Source organism: Leopardus geoffroyi, chromosome D1 (assembly GCF_018350155.1).
Source record: "Leopardus geoffroyi isolate Oge1 chromosome D1, O.geoffroyi_Oge1_pat1.0, whole genome shotgun sequence".
Lineage (NCBI taxonomy): Eukaryota > Metazoa > Chordata > Mammalia > Carnivora > Felidae > Leopardus > Leopardus geoffroyi.
In genome coordinates, this window is record NC_059329.1 from 67,270,178 (window position 1) to 67,295,563 (window position 25,386).

The 25,386-nt window shown below is 37.6% G+C and overlaps 1 protein-coding gene and 1 long non-coding RNA gene across 4 annotated transcripts in view; one reads left to right on the plus strand and one right to left on the minus strand.

The window, feature by feature from the left end:
- Positions 1 to 16,226, minus strand: part of RNF141 (ring finger protein 141) — a 28,041-nt gene extending 11,815 nt beyond the window's left edge. The window contains exons 1-3 of one of the 3 annotated variants that reach the window (XM_045484506.1): positions 16,112 to 16,226; positions 4,375 to 4,569; positions 1,158 to 1,266 (exon numbers count right to left, since the gene is read on the minus strand). In XM_045484506.1, coding sequence (XP_045340462.1) covers positions 1,158 to 1,266; positions 4,375 to 4,517 — 252 coding nt within the window. In that variant the 5' untranslated portion in view covers positions 4,518 to 4,569; positions 16,112 to 16,226. Of the gene's footprint in view, positions 1 to 1,157; positions 1,267 to 4,374; positions 4,570 to 11,471; positions 11,642 to 15,946; positions 16,061 to 16,111 lie in introns of those variants that run through there. The other 2 variants (XM_045484505.1, XM_045484507.1) reach the window with 2 other exon arrangements.
- Positions 16,227 to 16,350: 124 nt separating this feature from the next.
- LOC123601373 overlaps positions 16,351 to 25,386 on the plus strand; it is a 107,723-nt gene continuing 98,687 nt past the window's right edge. The window contains exon 1 of the long non-coding RNA XR_006714065.1: positions 16,351 to 16,453. This is a non-coding gene — a long non-coding RNA (uncharacterized LOC123601373). The remainder of the gene's footprint in view (positions 16,454 to 25,386) is intronic.

Genomic DNA, 25,386 nt, shown 5'->3' on the forward strand with positions numbered 1-25,386 from the left:
TCATGACCTGAGCCAAAACCAATAGTCAGATACTTAACTGACTGAGCCCCCCAGGTGCCCCTCATGAAGTTTCTTAATAGCCATTGTAGTCCATAATTTTAATTAATCCATTAATTTTTCTAATATTATTTCCATAAAATATTTCATTTAAACATCATTTAGATTAGCTTTTATAATGAATTAAATATTTGAGGATAATCATTTAGATTAGCTTTTATAATGAATTAAATATTATTTGAGGATAATCATAGTAGTAACAGTCAAGACAAGGTCTTTTTGTAAATACGAAGGTTATAGCACAATTGTGTTTCAGTCGCTTAAGATTAAGAAATATGAGGAGTGCCTGGGTGGCTCAGTCAGTTGAGCATCCGGCTTCGGCTCAGGTCATGATCTCATGGTTTGTGAGTTCAAGCCCCGTGTTAGACTCTGCTGACATCTCAGAGCCTGGAGTCTAATTCAGATTCTGTGTCTCCCTCTCTCTCTGTCCCACCTATCTCTTTTCTCTCTCTCTCTCTCTCCTTCCCTCTCAAAAATAAATAAATCTTAAAAAAAAAAAAGTTTAAGGAGGGCACTTGTGATGAGCATTGGGGGTTGTATGTAAGTCATGAATCATTAAATTCTATTCCTGAAACCAATACTGCACTGTATGTTAATAAAATTTAAATTTAAAAAAAAGTTTAAAAAATGACAAGGTTTCTATTATGCCTCAGCAGAGAGAACTAGAAAATTTAAAAAAAAATAAAAAAATTGCAAACTGCTTTGATGAAAATGAGTTGCCTTAAAATAAAACCTTGTAGGGGCGCCTGGGTGGCGCAGTCGGTTAAGCGCCCGACTTCAGCCAGGTCACGATCTCGCGGTCCGTGAGTTCGAGCCCCGCGTCGGGCTCTGGGCTGATGGCTCAGAGCCTGGAGCCTGTTTCCGATTCTGTGTCTCCCTCTCTCTCTGCCCCTCCCCCGTTCATGCTCTGTCTCTCTCTGTCCCAAAAATAAATAAAAACGTCGAGAAAAAAAAAATAAAAATAAAACCTTGTAATTTTAACCAAAAAAATTTAGCAAGTTATTAATATGTAATTCTACTATACTGTATTACATGATTAAGCGTGGCTACAACCACCAAAAGAATTTAAGTTCAGAGCTTGAAATCTCTGTTGTCCTCACCTTGGTACAGATCACCCGTACAACCATTTTCCATAAGGCAGAGGAATCAGACCGAGGGAGTACCTCAAAAACAAGATGTTTTCCCTGGCCAGAAACCATTTTAGCAGTTCTGAAAAGAGACAAACACATTTGTTAATTTTATGAAAAGTCTTATAAAATAATGGAGCTATGAAACCAGATTCAAGAAACACTTTAAAATAGAAGAAAATCTGGGGCGCCTGGGTGGCGCAGTCGGTTAAGCGCCCGACTTCAGCCAGGTCACGATCTCGCGGTCCGTGAGTTCGAGCCCCGCGTCAGGCTCTGGGCTGATGGCTCAGAGCCTGGAGCCTGGAGCCTGTTTCCGATTCTGTGTCTCCCTCTCTCTCTGCCCCTCCCCCGTTCATGCTCTGTCTCTCTCTGTCCCAAAAATAAATAAACGTTAAAAAAAAAAAATAGAAGAAAATCTGAAGAAAATACAGAGACAAGCAACAATAATGATTGTAATAATCAGATTCTTAAAACACGGGGACAGAGAATGTTTTGATTATAAACGTACAACTAAGTTTTTAACGTCAACAGCATCACTGACAGAATAGATCTTTTTATGTCATATCTCAATGGTTTTTTAATGTCTAACAAAGATGTCTAGAAAAAAACACATCTAAGAAATCAGGTACTTAAAGAAAAAGTTTAGCTGGTTTCATTTAGCCACATTTTTTTCCCTTATGTTTATTTATGTATTTTGGGAGAGAGAGAGAGAGAGAGAGAGAGAGAGAATCCCAAGCAGGCTCCATGCTGTCAGAGTGGAGCAGAATGCAGGGCTCTGTCTCATGAACTGTGAGATCATGACCTGAGCCAAAACCAAGAGTTGGATGCTTAACTGAATGAGCCACCTGCGTTTTGACTACTGCCTCAGATGTATAAAGTGTGAGAAAAAAATCTTGCTCTTGGTTGAGTCCTAATTTAAGCAACACACACCTCTTTGAAAAAAATTTTTTTTTTAAATTTGGGACTGGATCAAGCAAATGATTTGAGACACCTTAAATACAGCTTTGCTATCTTCCTTTAGCAGAGTAATTTTGAGGGCCACAGGATTCTAACATAAAAATATAACACCTTTAGAGGCTAATTCAGTATCTTCCCATTAATGCCAAATTATATCAGATCAAAGATACACTAAGTATTATCATTAGTCACATTTCTCTCTGAGCACCAGTGGGGATATCATACTCAGAACCAAAGGATGTAGAGTTAAATAGAAGCCACTGAAAATAAAACAACTAGCTCTAGGTAACAAAGTCTGCTAGTGAAAGAAATTCATCTGTGCCAGCTCTCAGCTGTTTTCTAGCTATTAAGCCACGCTTTTTGTATAGGTTTAACTTTATAATTCTCACACAGCATTGCACTTGTGAAATGCCCAACTCTGACCCATATAAATTAGTTTTAGGAACCAAATCCAGTCAGAACATCCTGTGCTAAGTAAATAAAAGGAAGATATTCTTTACCATCACCTCTGTATTACACAATAAGCTTAGCTGTGGATGCTTTCACAAGACATATTTTATCTGGTATCTTTCGACCAAAAAGTAAAATTTTATAGAACAGATGGTTTATGTACATAAATTCCGAGACTCTAAAGGGATGGCAAATGTCAATGATTACTCTTTGTAAGAGTCAAAACAATAAACACCAAAAAGCATTCCACTCAGGCACCTCGATGACTCAGTCAATTAAGCATTCGACTCTTGGTTTCAGCTCAGGTCATGATCTCATGGTTGTGAGATTGAGCCTCACGTTGGGCTCCGTACTGGGCATGGAGCCCTCTTGGAATTCTCCCTCTCTCCCTCCCTTCCTTCCCCCCCGCCCCCCGATGCTCTCGCTCTTAAAAAGTAAAAAAAAAAAAAAAAAAAGCATTCCATTCATTATTCTATTAAATTTAATCTATTTTTACTCCTTAAGAATACAATCCCAGAAGTAATGCCTCAAATACTACCATCTGTATAATCTAAAAAAGGAAAAAAGAAAAAGGCTAAAATTTTATGACTATATTTTTATTATAAAAGATCAGACAATATGTAAATATACCCAGTAAAATGTACAATCTCCCTTCACTGCCCCCCCTTTTCCAGCAATTCCCCAGAAACATTGTATACATACTTACAGTTCATTTTCTATGCATTTATATGTATATTCATACAGGATCCATCCATATATCTATACAGAATTTCTTTTTTTTTATTAAATGAATGAAATCCAATGTTTCTAAAAGATGTTAACTTCTAAGATAACTTTAATGTTTAAGACATTCTTTATTCTTCATGACTGGATAACAGTAGACTCTGTATTTTAATAGCTTCTACACAGATCAGTATAAAAATTGATACAATAAAGAATAAACTCTGGGCGCCTGGGTGGCTTGTTGGTTAAGCATCTGACTTTGGCTCAGGTCATGATCTCACAGTTCATGAGTTCTAGCCCTGCATTGGGCTCCGTGTTGGCAGTTCAGAGCCTGGAGTCTGCTTGGGATTCTGTGTCTCCCTCTCTCTCTGCTCCTCCCCTGCTTGCACTGTCTCTCTTGCTTTCTCTCAAAAATAAAGAAACATTAAAAAAATTTTTTTTAAAGAATAAATTCACAAAGAAAAGGCAAAGTTCTATTAGATGTGCTCTTTAAAAGGGCAGAGAAATTTAAATTCCATCTTAGAAATCTATTCAAGAGTTAAAGAGATTTAAAAATGTTAGCTAATTAGAAAATATTAATAAACGAAATACCTTGTCCTTCAGTGGTGACAAATGAATTATTACTATTATGTATTTCTATGGCAAAAATAATGCTCAGTGAACACAGATTTATTTATTTATTAACCAGATGAATTGGCTGATGTATAGAAACCTGACTGCCCTTTGACTATCCTCGGAACCTTTCTCTAGAGTGACTAATTGGCTTATTCTTACTCTCTTCTGTTTATGTAAACCTTTAGGTCTTTCAAACAAGAATTGATTTATAAGCCTATGTTCAAAATCCAGTTTTAAGTTCCTTTGGTCTCTTTTGTTCCTGTTATATACTTTAAAATAGCCACACAGAAAATCTTGTAGTAGGCACTCAATAAATATTTGCTAACTGCTGCAGCTGAAAACATTCAGTCTTACCAATCAATATTTCTGGTTACTTCTCAGACAGTCATGGCATATGGGGCATATGTCAGGGAGGAAAAATAAAATGAAAAAGAGCAAGCCTTACATATCATTAAGTTCAGCTACTCTCCCAAGAAATTCTTCATAAGTTAAGGAGCCACTTTCTCGAACCAATATGACATGTTTTGCTACTTTTTCTGGTAACTTGCTAAGAACCAACTGTGTCTGATCCGAAATTTGCTGTCCCATGATGAAATGATGTCTTTTGAAATCCAGAAACAGTGTTGCTTCACATAGTTATCTGTCAAATATATATAAAAGTTACTTTCATATATACTATAAAAACAGCAATATACCCATCCCTTCAAGAAAATAAGAAAAACTAGGAATACCTTTTTTTTTTTTTTTTTTTTTTCCAACGTTTATTTATTTTTGGGACAGAGAGAGACAGAGCATGAACGGGGGAGGGGCAGAGAGAGAGGGAGACACAGAATCGGAAACAGGCTCCAGGCTCTGAGCCATTAGCCCAGAGCCTGACGCGGGGCTCGAACTCACGGACCGCGAGATCGTGACCTGGCTGAAGTCGGACGCCTAACCGACTGCGCCACCCAGGCGCCCCCTTTTTTTTTTAAGTGAGGGTTCAGTAAACTTAAACAAGTCTAAGGTGGAATTTATTTAAACAATTATATTTTTAAAGTAAAGATTTATATTTCTATTTTTAAGATCATATAACTAAATGAAAAAACAAGATTCACTTATGTTATTGGTAGGGTGGTGAACTTCTAATTCCTATAATTTTGGCAAAACTCAAAAACCATCACAACTGAGTGGCTCAGTTGGTTAAGTTTCCAACTCTTGATTTTGGCTCAGGTCATGATCTCATGATTTGTGAGACTGAGCCCTGACTGATGGGAGTGCATGACTGTGCTCTCTCTCTCTCTCTCAAAATAAGTAAATAAACAATAAAATTAAAAAAAAAAAAACATTACACACACACACACACAGAGGCATTTAAGTGCTTGTATATAATAGGAAGCTTGTTTATACGTATAATTTTCAAAGGACATTTACTGACTACTTACCACATGTCAGACTCTTACCTAAGAGCTTCCCATATATTACCTCATTTATTTCTTACAACAACCTTAAGGGCGAGGCATTATTATATTCTTATTTTTACAGATAAGGAAGTAGAGCTAAGTAATTTATCTAAAATTAAATGGTAAGTGACCGAGGTGAACTTTGAACTCATGTTTTTCAGATTCTAGTGCTCATATATTTTTTTAAGTTTTTATTTAAATTCTAGTTAACATACAGTGTAATATTAGTTTCAGGTGTACAAAATAGTGATTCAACACTTCCATACATCACCAGTGCTTAGCACACAAGTGTAAAATACTAACATAGTTATTTTTTAAAATTTTATTTAAATCCAGGTTAGTTAACATATAGTGTAATAACAGTTTCAGGAGTAGAATTTAGTGATTCACCACTTACATATAACAACCAATGCTCATCCCAATAAGTGCCCTCCTCAATGCCCATCACATATTTAGCTCATCCCCCTACCCATCTCCCCTCCAGCAACCTTCAGTTCTCTGTATTTAAGAATTTCTTATAGTTTGCTTCCCTCTCTGTTTTTATCTTATTTTTCCTTCCCTTCCCCTATGCTCATCTGTTTTGTTCCTTAAATTCCACATGTGAGTGAAATCATGTATTTATCCTTCTCTTATTTCACTTTCTAGTACTCATATTTTTAATCACTGATATACCAAGATACATAATCATGATACAATTATATCAGCCAAATAACATTTGTTGAAATACTTTATTTGTAAACGTGCAACTTAATTTTTAATTATAAAATATATGCAAATTAAACACTTTTTTTGGCTTGAAAGCCTAAGAAAATTAAAGTATTAGATAACTTAACCACCTCACATTTTCTGCTTAGAAAAGATAGCACTTTTGCTATCTAACTTCTCCAGGTGTTTTAATGTTTAAAAAAAATTTTTTTTAATTTATTTTTGAGAGAGAGAGAGAGCACGAGCAGGGGATGGGCAGAGAGAGGAAGACACGGAATCCAAAGCAGGCTCCAGACTCTGAGCTGTCTGCACAGAGCCCAACATGGGGCTCGAACTCAAGAACCATGAGATCATAACCTGAGCTCAAGTCAGACGCTCAACCAACTGAGCCATGCAGCTGCCCGCCAGGTGTTTTAAACTTAAAGTTTATATAACTTGTTTTCTAAGTATGAAGGTGATATTTTAGTTGAAAGGCTGGATCACTCCTTTAATAATCTACTAGCAGTATAGATCAGTAAGTTATTGAAATGACTTAAAAATGTAATCACAAAACATTTATAACTTTTTTTTAATGTTTATTTATTTTTGAGAGACATAGAGAGAGACCAAGTGCAAGCAAGGGAGGGCCAGAGAGAGAGGGAGACGCAGAATCCGAAGCAGGCCTCAGGCTCTGAGCTGTCAGCACAGAGCCTGACGCGGGGCTCGAACCCACGAACCGTGAGATCATGACCTGAGCCAAAGTTGGACACCCAACCGACTGAGCCACCCAGGCACCCCTGTAATCACAAAACATTTAATAATTACTCTAAAGTCTTGAAAGATGTAATTCTATGAATTGTGGCTAGAGAAGAGTTGAATGTGTTTATTCTGCAAAATTTTTTTCTTTGGTAAATAATGATTAATCAGAATATCAAGTATTGAGAATATGGTTGAAACAGAAAATAAAGTTTTAGTATTTCTGTCTATGCTGACTTACTCTGTCACTTAATATGAAAATCCCTATTCAACACAAATACTACTACTACTAATAGTAAAAGCAGCTAATACTTTTGATCACTTCCACTGTGTAACACAATCTTCTGAGCACTCTACATATATTTAGGAATTCAGTCAGGGGGACCTAGGTGGCTCCCGACTTCGACTCAGGTCATGATCTCACAGTTTGTGAGTTTGAGCCCCACATCTGGCTCTTTGCTCACAGCAAAGAGTCTGCTTCAGATCCTCTGTCCCCCTCTCCCTCTGCCCCTCCCCCGCTGGTTCCCCTTCTCTCTCTCTCACAATAAATAAACTTAAAAAGAAAAAAAAGGACTTCAGTCGTTCAAATTCCCATAATAACCATTTTATAGATGAAGAAATAGAATAGTTATGGAAACAAGCAAAGAGAGGTTAAAGTAACAAAGTCACATAGCTTACAGGGTTGTTTTGTTTGTTTGTTTGTTTGTTTGTTTTGTAATATAAAGTTAGAAGAACAGGGGCGCCTAGGTGGCTCAGTTGGTTAAGCGTCGACTTTGGCTCAGGTCATGATCTCGCCATTTACGAATTTGAGCCCCGCGTCGGGCTCTGTGCTGACAGCTCAGAGCCTGGAGCCTGCTTTGGATTCTGTGTCTCCTCCTCTCTCTGCCCCTCCCATGCTCATCCTCTGTCTCTCAATAATAAATAAAAATGTTAAAAAAAATTTAAATAACTAAGTAAATAAATAAAAGTCCTTCCCAAGAAGGCAGTAACTTCACACTGATGTATACTACGTATATACACGTGCACTATTGTCCTTATTTTCCTGTTCTAATTTAAACATGTGAAATATCATTAGGAGCCAATGGTTGTAAACAGGTGTTAGGAAGCCACTGTGTTACCACGGTCTTTTTAAGGCCATGGAGATACAACAGTGAGTGAAAGAAACATGTTTCTTGCCATGATGGAGCATTTGATACAGTGGGGAAAAGACAACAATCACACCATTAAATACATAATTATTAAATGAGAAGAACTAAGCCAAACAAGTACAGGGTGCTACAAAAGCCTATAAAAGGGAGGCTTGATGTAGTATTGTGTCAGGGAAGTCATGCACAGACAACATTTGATTGGAGAAGAGGGATAGAGGAATGGAAAGGAAAGGCCATTCCAGGCAGAAGTTATAGAAAGTGTGTAATGGAGGAAGGAACATTGTACATTTGAGTCAATAAAAAAAAGGCTAGAGTGACTAAAGCAGAGGCAGAGGGAGAGGGAGAGGGAGACTGGTATCAAGAGACGACCTGAAGACAAGCCTGCATGCCTGTCCAACCTGTGGATGGCTAAAATTGGTATGAATGAATAATGTCCACTGAAGACTAGGATTAAGACTGAAACAGATAATGATTTTCTGAAATGGAATAAATTATTTCAAATATGACAAAGTTAAATCCTTAATATTTTTTGAAAAGCCAATTGCACAAAAACACAAAGCTAAGATGTGCTTAAAAGCAGTTAAAAAAATATAAAAAGTCTGAGAGTTTCAGTCAAAATAAGCCACCAGTAAATAAGGACAAAAAAGATACTAAGATAATCCCAAACTCTTGCTAGAAGCAGATGTCCAAAGCAAGACCCTAGTCCTATTGTTCTCTGTAATGGGTCCACCACATTGTAGTTCTGTAATCAGCCCTAAGCACACATTTTTAAAGGGCATTAATCATTTGAACATACCTGAGACAGTATACAAGATGTTATGGATCTAGCAAAGGAAACAAGGTGATTTATTCTAGATAAGCATAATTCAGTAACAACCAATAGGTTTGTTCAAACATTTAAAGAGATTTCATGTACAAGAGTAAGATTTATATAATTACAGTGAAAATACTGGCCTATAAGTGTGAATTAGGCAAACTTCAGGTCAAATAAGAAATTTCTATCATCCACAATTATCCAGAAGTATTAAGGGCTGTCTTGTAATGTATGCGAGCTTGTTTTCATTGGAAGTGTGGAAGTGTTTAAATAAAGATTAGAAGTTCATCTAATGAGTATTTTAGAGAAGATGTTTGCTTGGGTGAGAAATAGAGTAGGTGACTCCTAACCTAATATTTCATTCCTAAAGTGAAGCTTAAATTCCCTCTAGCTTTCCTGTACCAATCCAATCAAAATGCAATAAAAAATTCTAACCAACCGGACTGAAAACTTTAAATTACACCTATATTACTTAACAAAGAAAAAATTAAACTTTTGAAATACACGATCTTAATATTTAGTATAAAACATTTAATGATAATTTAACCAATGTGCCCACCAACGAGATATTTAAAAAGAAGCTTTAGTCACCTATTTATTGAGTTAGAAAATGGTCCCTTTTGTTTCTGAATAGTTTTGATTTGATGCCCTAACTCTGAATAAGGTTTTTAATTTGATGCAGCATATTAACTTGCTATCCTGTAATTGCACTTGGTATCTGGAAAGCCTAATCACTAACTCCTCTGATTAATTTTTTTAATGTTTATTTCTGAGAGAGAGAGAGAGAGAGAGAGAGAGAGAGAGAATGAGAGAGAGAGAGAAAACTAACCAGCGGGGAGGGCCAGAGAGAGAGGGAGACACAGAATCTGAAGCAGGCTCCAGGCTCTAAGCTGTCAGCACTGAGCTCCACTTGGGGCTCAAACTCATGAGCTGTGAGATCATGATCTGAGCTGAAGTTGGATGCTTAACCAACTGAGCCATCCAGGTGCCTCACTAACTCCTCTGATGAAAAGGCAACACTAGACACTAAGAGAGTCTGGGCAGTGGTTCTCACCCTGGTTCAGTGGATAGGGCCTAGAATTTACAGTTCATTTTGAATACCATAAAATAAGGATAATAATGATAAATATTAATGTCCATCACTAACATAAATATATGATTCTGTGATCTATATGCATTATAAAACCAAAACCAAGGACAGATATTCACAAAAACTGTCTGTTGTGGCCATCCTCGAGTCACCCGCCATAGATTTTTCAGTGTCCCTCTTCGGTGACTCTGCACATTCTTTTATAAAATAGCACACATCATCAGTTAGGTCACTTGACCATCCCCCTCTGTGAGCTTCCTGAGGATAGCGGCTGTGTTCTCTCTTCTGGTAGATACATAAGCATACAATAAATGTTTATGAACAGATACAGTAAATATTGTTGACAGATTTTTTAAAAATTATTGTTCACTTAGTATTCTTTTGACTCCTAACTTGTTCATTCATCTAGTAATAACTTGGAAAGAAATTGAAATTTTTAAAATACATGAAAAAAATAAAATTGTAAAAATTCATCACTAATTTAATGTGTACATGAATTGAAAAATATTCATTATTTGATAGTAGCAAATAATTCCCTCTAGACAGGGCACAGTAGTATAGCATAGGAACATAATTTGTGCAAACCACTGGCATAGAACTCAGTACAAGATAAATCTCCCATCAAAAGTTCTTAAAGAGGGGCGCCTGGGTGGCTCAGTCGGTTGAGTGTCTGATTTTGGCTCAGGTCATGATCTCATGGTTCATGAGTTCAAGCCCTGCTTCGGGCTCTGTTCTGACCGCTCAGAGCCTGGAGCCTGCTTCAAATTCTGTGTTTCCCTCTCTCTCTCTGCCCTTCCCCCGCTCATTCTCTGTCTTTCTCTCAAAAATAAACATTAAATAAATATTTTTTTTAAGTTCTTAAGGAACTAGCAGTTCTCATACTATTATGCCATCTATAATGTAATGCCACCTGCCTTTCTAGCAGGATAATAAAGGCACACCTTGTTTTATTTTTATTGCATACACCTTTATTGTGCTTCAGAAATATTGCCTCTTTTTTTTCTTTCCCAAGTTGAAGGTTTGTGGTAACCCTGCATGGAGCAAGTCTATGGGTGCCATGTTTCCAATAGCATTTGCTGACTTCATTTTTTCATGTAACATTTTAGTAATTCTTGCAATTTTTCAAACTTTCTTCTTATTATATTTGTTATGGTAATCTGTGATCAGTGATCTTTGATGTTACTATTGTAATTGTTTTGGGGTGCTATGAACTGCACCCATATGAGATAGCAAACTTAACTGATAAATGTTGTGTATATTCAGACTGCTCCATTGACAAGCAGTTCCCGTCTCTTTCCTTCTCCACAAGCTTCCCTATTCCCTGAGACACAACAATATTGAAATTAGGCCAATTACTAACCCTACAATGGCCTCAAAGTGTTTAAGTGAAAGGAAGAGTCACACATCTCTCACTTTAAGTCAAAAGCAAGAAATGATTAGCTTAGTAAGGAAGGCATGTTGAAAGCTGAAATGGTCCAAAAGCTAGGCTGCTTGCACCAGTTAGCCAAATTGTGAATGCAAAAGAAAAGTTCTTGAAAGAAGTTAAAAAGCGCTATTCCAGTGAAAACACAAACAATAAGAAAATTAAAAAGCCATATTGCAGAGGGGCACCTGGGTGGCTCAGTCAGTTAAGCGTCCAACTTCGGCTCAGGTCATGATCTCACAGCTTATGAGTTCAAGCCCCACATCGGGCTCTGTGCTGACAGCTCAGAGCCTGGAGCCTGCCTCGGATTCTGTGTCTCCCTCTCTCTCTCTGCTCCTCCCCTGCTCATGCTCTGTCTCTGTGTCAAAAATAAACATTAAAAAAAAAAAATTTTTTTAAAGCCATATTGCAGATATGGAGAAAGTTTTAGTGGTCTGGATAGAGGACCAAACCAGGCACACCATTCTCTTAAGCCAAAACCTAATCCAGAGCACGGCTCTAACTCACTTCAATTCTGTGAAGGCTGAATGTGGTGAGGAAGCTGCAGAAGAAAGTTTGAAGCTAGCAGAGGTTGGTTCATGAGGTTTAAGGAAAGAAGCCATCTCTGTAACATAAAAGTGCAAGGTAAAGCAGCAAATGCTTATATAGAAGTTGCAGTGAGTTGTCCAGAAGATCTAGCTAAGATTAGTAATGAAGGTGGCTACACTAAACAACAGATTTTTTCTTTAATTGTTTTATTTTAGAAAGAGTGGACATCAGCTGGGGAGAGGAGGGGAGGGAGTTGGGGGGAAGAGGGAGGGAGGGGGTAGAGGGGGAGAGGGGGTGAGGGGGAGAGGGGGAGAGAGGGAGAGAGGGAGAGAGGGAGAGAGGGAGAGAGGGAGATTGAGGAGGGGGGTGGGGAGAATCCTAAGCAGGCTCCATACTCAGCATGGAGCCCGATGCAGGGCTCAATCCCATGACCCTGGGATCATGACCTGAGCTGAAATCAAGAGTTGGATGCTCAACTGACTGAGCCACCCAGGTGCCCCTAAACAACAGATTTTCAATGTAGATGAAACAGTCTTCTATTGGGAGAAGACATCATTAGGATTTTTTCATGGATAGAAAGGAGAAGTCAAAACCTGGCTTCAAAGCTTCAAAGGACAGGCTGACTCTCTTTTTAGGGGCTAATGCAGCTGGTGACTTTACACTGAAGCCAATGCTCATTTACCATTCGGATTAACCCAGGGCCCTTAAGAATTATGCTAAATCTACTCTGCGTGTGCTCAAGCCTGGATAATAGCACATCTGTTTACAACATGGCTTACTGAATATTTTAAGCCCACAGTTGAGACGTACTGCTCAGAAAAAAAAGATTACTTTCAAATTATTACTGCTCACTGACAATGCACCTGGTCACCCAAGAGCACTGTTAGAGATGTACAATGAGATTAATGTTGTTTTCATGTCTGCTAACACAACATCCATTCTGCAGCCCATGGATCAAGGGGTAATTTCAAGTCTAATTAGTTAACATTTTGTAAGGCTATAGCTATCACAGATAGTGATTCCTCTGATGGATTTGGGCAAAGCCAACTGAAAATCTTCTGGAAATGATTCACCATTCTAGATGCCATTAAGAACATTCATGATTCATGACAAGAGATGAAAATATCACTACGAACAGAAATTTTTAAGAAGTTGATTCCAACTCTCATGGATGACTTTGAGGGGTTCAAGACTTCAGTGGAGGAAAGAACTGCAGATGTGGTAGAAAGAGCAAGAGAATGAAAATTAGAAGTGGAGCCTGAAGATATGACTGAATCACTGCAATCTCATGATAAAACTTTAAAGGATGAGGAGTTGCTTCTTATGGATGAGCAAAGACATTGGTTTCTTGAGATAAAATCCATCTCTGGTGAAGATGTTGTGAAGATTGCTTAAATGAAAACAAAGGATTTAGAATATTATATAAATTTAGTTGGTAAAGCAGTGAAGGATTTGAGAAGTCAATTTGAAAGTAAATTTGAAAATTGACTCCAATTTTGAAAGAAGTTCCACTGTGCGTAAAATGCTACCAGATAACACTACATGCCAGAAAGAAATCATTCATGAAAGAGTAAACTGATGAGGCAAACTTCACTCCCACAATAAAGTATTTTTTAAAATTAAGGTATGTATATTGTTTTTTTAGGCAAAATACTGTTGCACACTTAATAGACTACAGTATAGTGTAAACATAACTTTTATATGCACTGGGAAACCAAAACATTCACTTGACTCACTTTACTGCAATATTTGCTTTACTGTGGTGGTCTGTTACTGAACCTGCAATATCTCCAAGGTATGCCTGTAATGTGCTTTCAAAAAAACATTTCAAGGATTTTCTAAATAAAGAACAAATGTTATTTTGAAACTCATAAGAATATCAAGGATTCCAAAAATGCCACATTCTCTAGTGGGTGGTAACATACACTTGATCACTTCTTTTTCTAACAAACGAATTGTTGTAGTTCAAATATTCATTACAAAGATATAAAAATCACATCATGGGCACCTGGCAAAACAAAAACCAAAACAAAGGAAAACCTCCATGAACATTTAAACTATATCCATTAATAAAAGGATTAAAGCAAAGTTTAAAAGCCTAAAAGTACAGTAAAATGACGAGTTGACAAGTACTATAGTATTTAGAAAACCTCTCTGAAGCCTATTCTCCATGAATTTTTGTATCAACTTCCTTACTTACAAAAATAATAATCATCAACTACTTTCATTAAGTCAGCTTTAAGATCAGTGATAAAAACTAAGTTCCAAAAACTAGATCCCTAAAGATACTATTTACTTTGTTACTCACTGCTTACTCAAACTCTACATCTATAAGCAGATATCAGCTGTTCTGCAAGATAAGAAATTAACAGTAGCTATGATGGATACATAAGGAAACAATTATACTAGTTACTATAGAAGCTGGAATGCTTGTTCTGGGCTTAAAGATCTTAATTAGAAAAAAATATATATAGAAAGAAAAACTACAAAAAGAGAGTACTTGAGATTAAGACTGGATTTTTGATAGCACTGTTGTGTTTACTAAATACATTTCATATTTGGAAAAATACACTAACTAGACTTGTAAGCATTCTCTCTGGACCTTCCCTGCCTTTTTGGGAGAAGGGGAAGGGAAGTCTGTGAAGCGTTTAGACATGAACTAAGAAGGATCAGGCTACACACATTAAATATAAAGTTCACTTACACCAAATGACAGCACATTTTGGAGACATACAATCATATTCTAGAGGAAACTATTTAGAAACTGCAGTCAGGCAGGGGTAGCTCAATCAGTTAAAGTCTGACTTCGGCCCAGGTCATGATCTCACAGTTCCTGAGTTTTAGCCCCGCTTTGGGCTCTGTGCTAACGCTCAGAGCCTGGAGCCTGTTTCGGATTCTGTGTCTCCCTCTCTCTCTGCCCTTCCTCCGCTCATGCTCTTTGTGTCTCAAAAAATAAATACAAGTTAAAATATAAAAATAAAAATAAAAAAAAACAAGAAAAAGAAAGAAACTGCAGTCAGAATCAAAGGAAAGGAGAAAAACCCATACTTCTTTTGAGTTCCGAATTCAGAAAGCATCACTTCTTAGGAGTGACTTCAATACACAGGTTACTGATTTAGGATCGTTGATCCATGGCACCCCATACCCCGCATGAAATTCTGAATGGATGGAGCTCATCTTATAGCAAAAATGGGCGGAAGAGAGGTGGAAAATAACTTTATGCAGAAGATCTAAGACTTACAAACCATAGGAAGTGTTAAGGCAGCTTTATAAATATGCCAGAGGAAAGAACTAAATAAATCATTTGGCAGCATGAACTAGGACAGGGTCGGAATATGAATGTACACTGATATTTTAATAAAGGGGCTAGGGATAAATTTGAATAATAGCAGTAAATCCACATTTGTAACACGATACAAATAACAGAAGAAGTCACTGCAAAAGCTAACACAGAAGGCTTTCTTTCCAGGAGTAGTTACTACAGTTATTAGAAAGGAAACTTTTTGTCTCAGACGGGGTCAAGGTAGCTGGTTCGACAAGGCAAGCCCTTTGGGAAGATGGACAGTGTAAGCTAATTTAGCAATAGAAGGCCGGCTAAGCAGATCGACTTGGCCTTTTCTGAACTATCGCCCCAGGCAAAGGTTTCTAACCTGAGGTGCCCAATGCGGCAGGGGCACACAAGGTTTCTGCAGCACCGGTGTGTTTACTAAACGCACCCACCACCCTCTGGCCATCCTAGCTGCCTCGGCCCCTCCTCAAGCGCACCTGCACGTTTAACCAACAGCTATTTCCGCTGGCCCACTTGACTGCGCCGGCGGCAATATTCAAAAGCAGTTTCCGGCTCGAGAAGGACAAACCCTCTCCTAGTTGTCCAGAACCACCCCTCCCACTGGACAACCATCTGCACCTCTGGCCACTGGAAACTGCCGGGTTGGGTACGCAGCGTCCGCAGAAGGGCCTCCCAAACCAGCCCTACGCCCTAAACCGAGGCCTAGAAGGATGGCGGGGCTGGGCCTGTCGCCCCACTGAAGCCCGGCTTGACAGTGGAGGACCGGCCGGTGTTTCTCCTCCCAGCCCCGGGGTCTTGGGGCAACAAGGAAGGGGAACGGAGAAAGGACAGCACGAAGCAGCTCACCCCTGGCTCAAGGCAACGCGCTACCGGCGGCAGCAGCTCCACCTCAGCCCGCAGCTCAGACCCACAGCTGCAGCGACGCGGGCCGGGCTGCGACCGGGTCGCACCTCAGTGACGCAGAAGCCCCGCCCCCAGAGCGTTTTTGGAAACAGTGCGCAGTCACTGGACCCCAGCCCTCCGCTCCTGTTCCGGCTGCGGCGTGCCGCTCAGCCTGAGGATCTTTGACGTTCGAGGCCCGGAGGCCATCTGAGAGGGTGACGCCCCAGGAGGGGGCCGAGCCCAAGAGGAGGCAGGAGAAGCCTCGCCTGGCGGGCTCCTAGAGGCTCGGTGAGGTGAGGTGGCCTTTGCTCCCGCCTGGCCGACTGCCGCCTCCTGACGCCACCTCCCGAGCGGCTGTCGGGGACCCGCCCAGCTGTTGACAAAGGCCGCACTGTAGAACCCGGGTTTGGTGAAGGGTTGGATTCCAAGCCACCACTTGTTAGGCCTCCCACTGGTCATAGCTACACAAAGGTAATCTTGTTACTTTACCATGCGATGGGGCCAATTATACTCACCTAGCTAGGTTGAGAAGCAAAAAAAAACTATACGGAGAGTAATTAGCACTGGGTCCCACATGGTAAGCCCTAATAAATGGCAGCAATTCTTATGAACACATGCTGTGATATTATTGCTGCCCATTAAGCATCTGTTGTGTGCGAAATACTATACAAGTCACCTTACAGGCATTGCTCTTGTTTAAGTGGTTTGTTCAAAGTCACACAGCCAGTGGACAGCAGAGCAAGGACTTAAACCAGGTTTAAATTACTTACGATAGATTAAACTAAATTAAACTACTTAGGTAAATTAAACTACTTACGATTCTTAATGTTTGGACACTTGTGTATCTGTTATTTGTAGATTTAAACTGTGAAGAATTAATCCTGCCCTCTAATAATAGCTATTGACCATAGAAGAAGCCCTATTCCAAGTACTTTAAAGGTATTCATTTAATCCTCACAGCAATCCGGTTAAGTAGGTATTATTAATACCTTCATTTTACAGTTGAAGAAACAGGAAAGTATGTTAAATTTTACAAGGGTCAACCAACCAGTAAGGAACAGAGCTGTATTCAAACCCTAACTGACTGAACCATGAGCTTGTGCTTTTAACTCTTGTAAACTGCCTCAGTAAGACTTCATCAGGGCCAGGTTCATGTTGTCCGTGTACTCCCCTTTTATACATTACGGAGAATGTGCCGAGGATTCTCTGCCTGACAACTAGCACACAACCTGGCCTGCAATAGTTGTTCAGTATTTGAACATGTGATGAATATATGAACCTTGGAAAAACTAAGCCTAATAATGATAAGCCTAAACTAAGCCTATAAGTAATGATTTAGTAAATTAAAAAAAAAAATCTAATTAAATTCAGCAAGATTCTGTAGTTTAGCCTTATCTGGGCCTGGGAGCCTGGAATATTTCTCTGTAAAATTTTCCTTCAATTAAAATAGTATTGGAGGTTCTACTTAGTGCAATAAAACCAGGCAAAGAAATAAAAGGCATAGAGATCGGAAAGGAAGAATAACACTGTATTTGCAGATAAAAATACCATGGAATAGTACCAAAAAAAGCTACTGGAACTAATTAGTTTAGCAAAGATGCAGGATACAAAGTTAATATACAAAAAATCAGCTGTATTTCTGTATACTAGCAATTAACAATTGGATGTTGAAATTTTTAAAATATCATTTAGCAGCAAAAACAAAAACACAAAAACCTAGAGATAAATGTGACCAAAGATGTGAAAGACATAAAATGAAAACTGTAAAACATTGCAGGAGAAATTAATGATCTAAATACAGAGATATATCATGCTCATGGATCAGAAGATTCAATATTTTTAAGATGTCATTTCTGTCTGAATGGATCTACAGATTTAAGGCAAGCCCAATAAAAATCATAGCAGATTCTTTTTATAGAAATTATCAACCTGATTCTAAATTTTATATGGAAATGCAAAGGAACTAGAGTAGCCAAAACTTTGACCAAGAAAAACAAAGTTGAGGGACTTACAATACTTGATTTCAAGACATTATAAGAAGGGGGCCTGGATGTCCGAGTTCATTGAGCCTCTGACTCTTGATTCAGCTCAGGTCTTGATCCCAGTGTCGTGAGATTGAGCCCCACATCCTTAAGATCCTCTCTCTCTCTCTCTCTCTCTCTCTCTCTCTCTCTCTCTCAAAAAAAAAAAAAAAAAAGACATTATAAGAGTTACAGTAATCAACACAGTGTGGTATTGACGTGAAGATAGATATAAATAGAATAATGTAACAGAATTGAGAACCCAGGGATAGACCTACACATACAGAGTCAATTGATTTTCAACAAATATGCCAAGGCAATTCAATGGGGAAAGGATAATCTTTTCAAGAAATGGTGCTAGAACAATTGAATAGTTATGCCAAAAAAATGAAAAGAATCTCAATCCTTTCCTCATACCATATAAAAAATTAAAAAATGGATCATAAATCTAAATGTAAGAGCTAAAAGTATAAAACTCATAGATGAGAATATAAGGGAAAAAATACGTTACCTTGGATTTGGCAAAAAATTTTTAAACATGGCACAAAAAGCATCTTAAAAGGGAAAAGAATTGATAAATTTTACCTTCTCAAAATTAAAACATTTTTTCAAAACATACTTAAGAAAGTAAAAAGGTAAGCCATAGACTGGGAGAAACTGTTTGGAAAGCATATATTTAATAAAGGACTTCTAACTACAATATATAAATAACTCTTACAATTCAGAAGACAAAGAACCTAATTTTTAAAACTGGGCAACAAATTTTTTTTTAATTTTTTTAAACGTTTATTTTTTATTGAGAGACAGTGAGAGATAGAGCATGAGCATGGGAGGAGCAGAGAGAGAGGGAGACAGAATCTGAAGCAGGCTCCATGCCCTGAGCTGTCAGCACAGAGCCTCACATGGGGCCTGAACCCACAAACTGCAAGACCATGACCTGAGCCAAAGTCGGATGCTTAACCAACTGAGCCACCCAGGCACCCCTGGGCAACAAATTTAGACAGACACTTCACCAAAGAAGTTATATTGATGACAAAATAAATATATGAGAAGATGCTTAACATCATTAGACATTAGGGAAATGCAAATTAGAAGTACAATGAGGTATCACTGCACACCCTAGTCACAGAATGGCTAAAATTAAAAAGACTGATCATACAAATTATTGGCAAGGATATGGAACAATTGGAATTTTCATATAGTGCATTTTGGGAATATAAAATGATATAACTAATTTGGAAAACAATTTGGCCATTTCGTAAAAAGCTAAACATATACCTACCATATGATTCCCATTGCATTCCTAGGTATTTACCCACTAAGACTATGAATATTCATTGCAGCATTATTTGTGATAGGCCCAAACTAGAAACAACCCAAATGACCACCAGCAGGTGAAAGGAAAACAAATTGTGGTATATTCACACAATGGAATACTGCTTGACAATGAGAAGGAATGGACAATTGATACACTCAACAACATGAACGAATCTCAGAATAATTATTCTGAGTGAAAGAAGCCAGACCAAAAAAGGAACACATACTGTATGATTCCTTTGATACAGAATTCTAGAAAATCCAAACTATAGTGATAAAAAGATCAGTGGTTGCGATCAGTGGGATGAAGAGGATGAAAAATGGGGACTGGAGATTGGTGGGAAGGTGGTATCACAAAGGAGAAAACTTTTTGTAGTGATAGACATGTTATTTTTCTTGATTGTAGTGATGGTTTCACAGACGTATACTTGGTCAGAAGTTCTCAAATTGTCTACTTTTATCATGTGCAGTTTACTATATGCAAATTTTGCCTCAATAAAGTTGGGATGGAAAACATATCTATTTACATTTTAGAAGGCTTTATATTACAGCCTAATCTGAGCCTGGGAGTCAGAAAATCAGTGCAAATTGCTTTCAATTTATAAAATTGAAGTAGTCCTTTTTTATACTTCATAGAGAGTGTAGTGAAGATTGCAACTATAGGAGAGACTACAAGATTAAAATATTTTAAAATTAATATTATTGACATCTCTAGATAATTTCTTTTAAGCCCTACAGCTTTTTTCTTAACTTTCCACAAGTGTAATGATTAAAATATAAAACCATAAGACATTAATAAAGATTATCTTAAAAGCTGTAATAGAAGAGATTAGAAATTCTGAAATAGGAGTTATGAAGTTATTTTGTAGCAGGCAAAGGAAAGCTTTATTTTTCTTATATAAAAAAAGGTGCAGGAAAATGTTTGTAGGAAACCACAAGTATAAATAGCAAGAGTTAAGGAAAGAGAAACTACTAAGTTAACCCTTTTATAAGAAGAAGAGTGGGGTGTGCCTGGGTGGCTCAGTCAGTTGAGCAACCAACTCTTAATTTCTGCTCAGGTCATGATCCCAGGGTCATGGTGATTGAATCCTGTGTGAGGCTCTGCGCTCAGCATGGACCTAAGCTGCGCTCAGTTTAGGATTCCGTCTCTCCTTCTGCCCCTCTTCCAGCTCTCATGCTCTCTTTCTCTCTAAAGGGGGAGGAGGAAGAGGAGGGAAAGGAGGAGGAGGAGAAGAATTGATCCTTTTGTAATGAATCTTATAATTTGTAATGCATATTCAGATTTTCATAGTTTAGGTAGGTATTTGCCCATCCAAATACAGAGGCTTCAATGAAATTGTAGTAAACACAGTCCTGTAGTGAAGACCAGGAAAATTTGAGAGACTTTTAAAACTTTTTTCTAAGAAAATATGTCCAATGCCTCCTGCTTTTTGTTAGGTCACTAAACATCTGTGATAGGACTGTGGGAATATATGAGGAAGGCTCTGAGTGGTTTTGGATTGTAAAAACTTTTAACTTCCTATATTAATCCATAAAATTATGAAGTTAAAAGAACTAATAAATCATTTGGTCCAACATTCTTCATTTATAGATGAGGAAACTGAGATCCAAAGATGGCAAAGTCCTTCACCTAAGGACCACAGAGCAAGTTAACTAAACTGTGTTAGAATCCAGGTATGCTGACCACCAGTCTAGTGCTTTTCCTCACAGTACATTACTGCTTTTAATTATGTTAGTGTAGAATACAGAGGAACAACTGGCCACCTATAATTAAGATTAAAGCTTCATCATCTTCTAGAATGATGCATTTTGAGGTTTTTATGTCTTATTGACCCCTCCTTTCTGGCTGTTTCTTCTCAAGCTCTGTCCTCAGTTTTCTGCTTTTATTTTTGAACATTTGGGCAGCTCAGGCACTTGTAGCTTCAATTATCATCCATATTCAGATGATTTCCAAATCAACATTGCCAATTGTTATCTTTCATTAGTGTTCCAATCCTGTATTTCCGTATTTACATAGAATATCTCCCAGAGGGATGAATGTACTACAGTGATGGGCTCCTGAATTCAACAATTTCCTTATCAAAGTGCTTCAGTATTCCTTCTGGTCTCCCAGGTTAAATCATATGAAGAGATTTCTTTCTGTCTCCTAAAGCATTCTGTCATGGTATCCTATATTTTCTTTAAAATTTCTCTTTGCTTTATTTTTTTATTCTTTTTTTTTTTTTTTGAGTTCTTAGTGTTTGCCAAGTACCAAAAGTATTCTATATGTATTATCTCATGTAAGCCTCACAACAGTCCTAAAGATAGATATCAATATCATCTCAATTTTACAGAAGGGTAAACAGTCCTGGAGAGGTTAAATAAATTGCCCAAGGTTACATAATTCATAAATGGTAGAGCAGGGATTCAAATCCACTGTCTGATTTTAGAACCTCAAGTTTTAGCTACTGAGTTATATTTCTACTATTGGGCTTAACCCATTCTTGTCCATTCCATACTATCATCTCAATACAAGTCCCTTGTCTCACAGATGAATTTGTATAACAACATCCTAGCCAATCAACTTATCTTGAAACATATTTATTCAATCCATCTTGTATCTTGCTGCCAGACCAACCAACTTAAAACATTATTAAGTCCATGCCATAAAGGTGCTGGTGCTCAGTATTAGGCCAGAACATATCAACAAAATGGACCCCAGTGTTTGAGAACTCATTTTAAATGGATGATTTTACAATCCCATTGCCCCAGAGATCTACCTGGATCTTGGGAAAAGTCATTTAATATACTACCTACCCCCATTGTTATGTCATTCCAAACCACCTCCCAACACTCTCCCCACAATCCTTCATTGCTATGTTCTATGATCACTGATCTTTGCAGTTCTTTACGACCCACTTTCCTTTGGCATACCTCTTCACTCACCTCATGCTAGCTTCCTCTCTGCCTTAGCTATGTCAGTTTGACCTCAGGAATTTCCATTCTCCTGCCAACAACTCCTCTGTCATTATCTGCCTTTCCTTCAAACAATTTCTACCTTACTGAAATCAAAGGAATCTGCTTCCATGACAACCTTTTTGGCTAGGAGACAGTTAACATTCTCTTCCCTAGCTGTCACATCCTTTCACATCAGTGTTTTAATACTATCAACCAGCCATCTCTCTTCTTTAAACTTTTCCATCTGGAAGTCTGTTTGTTGTTGTTGTTGTTGTTGTTGTTGTTGTTGTTGTTGTTGTTTTCTAAGCTAACTAGGCCTAATAACTGCAGATCAAAGAAATCATGTTTCTTCTTATGCGAATGCAAAACTAAAATCTTCCCATCATCATGTACAATGCAAGGAATGATCAAGCCAGAGGAAATGAAGTCAGAAAGTTCAAGAACAATATAGAGAATACTTGCTCCAGTCCTGGGAGCTATCTAACTTGGTCCTTTGGGTCCTTGTTACCACAGACAGACCAATGTGAGATGACACAGTTTACTCCCAGAGAGCAATCCCAGGTCAGTTTATCACTCTGCTACATAGAAAACAAGGACTAGAAACAGCCAGTTCATAATTATATTTCCCAGATTATCTAAAATATGTCCTTTACAGATAGTAAATTTGTACTAATTTGTTTTGAATTGGGATCCAAACAAGATCATCTCATTACATTTTGATTGTTTTATTTGAAATTTCTTTTAATTGAGAGCAGTACTCCTCCCCTCCTTTCTTTGTACTATTAAATTATATCAGAAACTGGGTGTATTGGGGTTCAACCAGAGAAACAGAACAAGTAGGAGATATATACTAAGAGATTTATTGCAAAGAATTGGCTTACTCAGCTGGGAGAGCTGGTAAGACAAGTTAGAAATGCATAAGGTAAACTGTCAGGATGGGCAGAGTGGAACTTATGGGCATGAGCTGAAACTACTATGCCCAGGTAGAATTTCTTCTGGGCAGCCTCAGTTCTTGCTCTTAAATTGTTTCAACTGATTGAATCAGACTCTTCAAGATTATCTAGGATAATCTCTTTTACTTAAAGTCAATTGATTATGGACTTAATTACTATACACAATACCTTCACAGCAACACTTAGTTTAGTGTTTGATTGAATAATTAGGGACTAAAAGTCTAGCTATATTGACATGCAAAGACTATCACATTGGGTCAATTGTGTAGATTATTCCTACATTCTGGATTTATCTGTTTTCTTCCTTGTGGTGTCATTTCTTTTGTTTTCTTTCCATATTTCCTATAAATACAGTTTGGCTTTAGAGAGATTCAGGCTCCATCAGACTGTTCTGGCAAGAAAATAGTTGGTGCTGTGTGCTTCATGTTACATCAGGAAGTCCACAATATCTGCTTGTCCACTTTTAGACTGATCATTGGGGTTTTCATCAATAGTTTATCTAATGATTTTATCTATTAGGATGGTAGTCTGAATCCAGTTTATTACGGATTAAAAAATGATTATTAGTATGTTTCTGTAAAAAAAACCTTTTTCTTATGAACTGGGGCTACCTTGAAATACTGTTCATACAGGAAAGGCAAGAAAAATGTCAAATTCTTTCCTTTTAAGGAGTTGGTACCTAGTTACTTGCAATCATGTCCAACGTGTAGAATATAAATTTTTTAGTATAACTACAAATTTATGGGTTTTATATACTTGATCAGTTGCATTTAGTATTTCTTTTGTTGTTTAGTCCCATCTTTGGCCAATGGTAAGCACCTCATATTGTCTTTTTGACAAGACAACTTTCTTGCATCCTGGTCTCTCCCTGGCTTATCTTCTTTAATTCCTGCTTCAGATCTGGAACCAGCTATCCCTCCAAGGAGTTCTGGATCCTTTCAATGGGGAATGGTATTTTAGAGACGACAATCTGGTTGCTATTGGATTGCTAGTAGTTCCTCAGTTTGTTTTATTACTTTTAGAAATTTCTTTTTAATTTTACTTTTGAAATGTAAAATTTTTCTACGTTTCCCAAGTTGGAACTATATAATAAGGCATATTTGGAGAAATGTCATGCCCATTCCCAGTCCTCTACCCTGTTACCTCTTTACTCCTACTTTTAAACATTTTTGTGTTTTTTCCAGGATTTTTGCAAATATAAGCAAATACATACACAAACATAAATAAAAGTAGAAACGTGTTTGTGTTTTCCACCCCATTATTACACAATGTATAGTGTTCTGTAACTCCTTTTTTTTTTTTCACTTAATAATATATCCTGAAGATCATTTCATATTAGAGTAATTAAAAAATAGAGATTTACTTCATTTTTGGATAACTACATAGAATTCAAACATGGATTTTTCATAATTTCTTTAACCAGACCCCTTTTGATGGACATTTGGGTTGTTGTTATCCACAGAATTCAACAGTCAATGATCTTCTATGTAAGTAATTTCACTTTTTTTTTTTGTTTTGTTTTAACCAGGTATTACCTAAGTTCTCTCTATGGGAAGAATTCTCAGCAGGAATATATGAGGGTGCTCATTACTCTGCACCTGGATCAGAAGAATATTCTGTCACATTTTTGAATTTGTGCCAACCTGATAGAAGTGGTGTAGCAAGGATAATTTTCATTGTTTCTTATTATGAGTAGTAGTCAGCTTATTTCTTATATTTAAGAGCCATTTTCAATTTTGTTGTGAATGGTCCATTCTTATCTTTTGTCCATTTTTCCCACATTTTAGGTATATGGTGTCATATTTTACATCTTTTTATTTTACAAATCCCTTGACTGATTTTTACAGAAATACTTATTTTTACCGCTTTTGTGTTTTTTACTTTTCATACTCTCACTTATGGTCTTTCCTTTGCACTCAGAGTCCTCTTTAATTAATTTCTTATAGGGCTGGCTTAGTGGTCATGAACTCCTTTAGCTTTTGTTTATCTAGGAAACTCTTTATTTCTCCTTCTATTTTGAATGATAGCTTTGCTGGATAGAATATTCTTGGCTGCACTTTTCCCCCTTTCAGCACTTGGAATATATCATGCCACTCCCTTCTGACCTTCAAAGTTTCTGCTGAAAAATCTACTGATAGCCTTATAGGGGTTTCCCCTTGCACGTAACTGTCTTCTT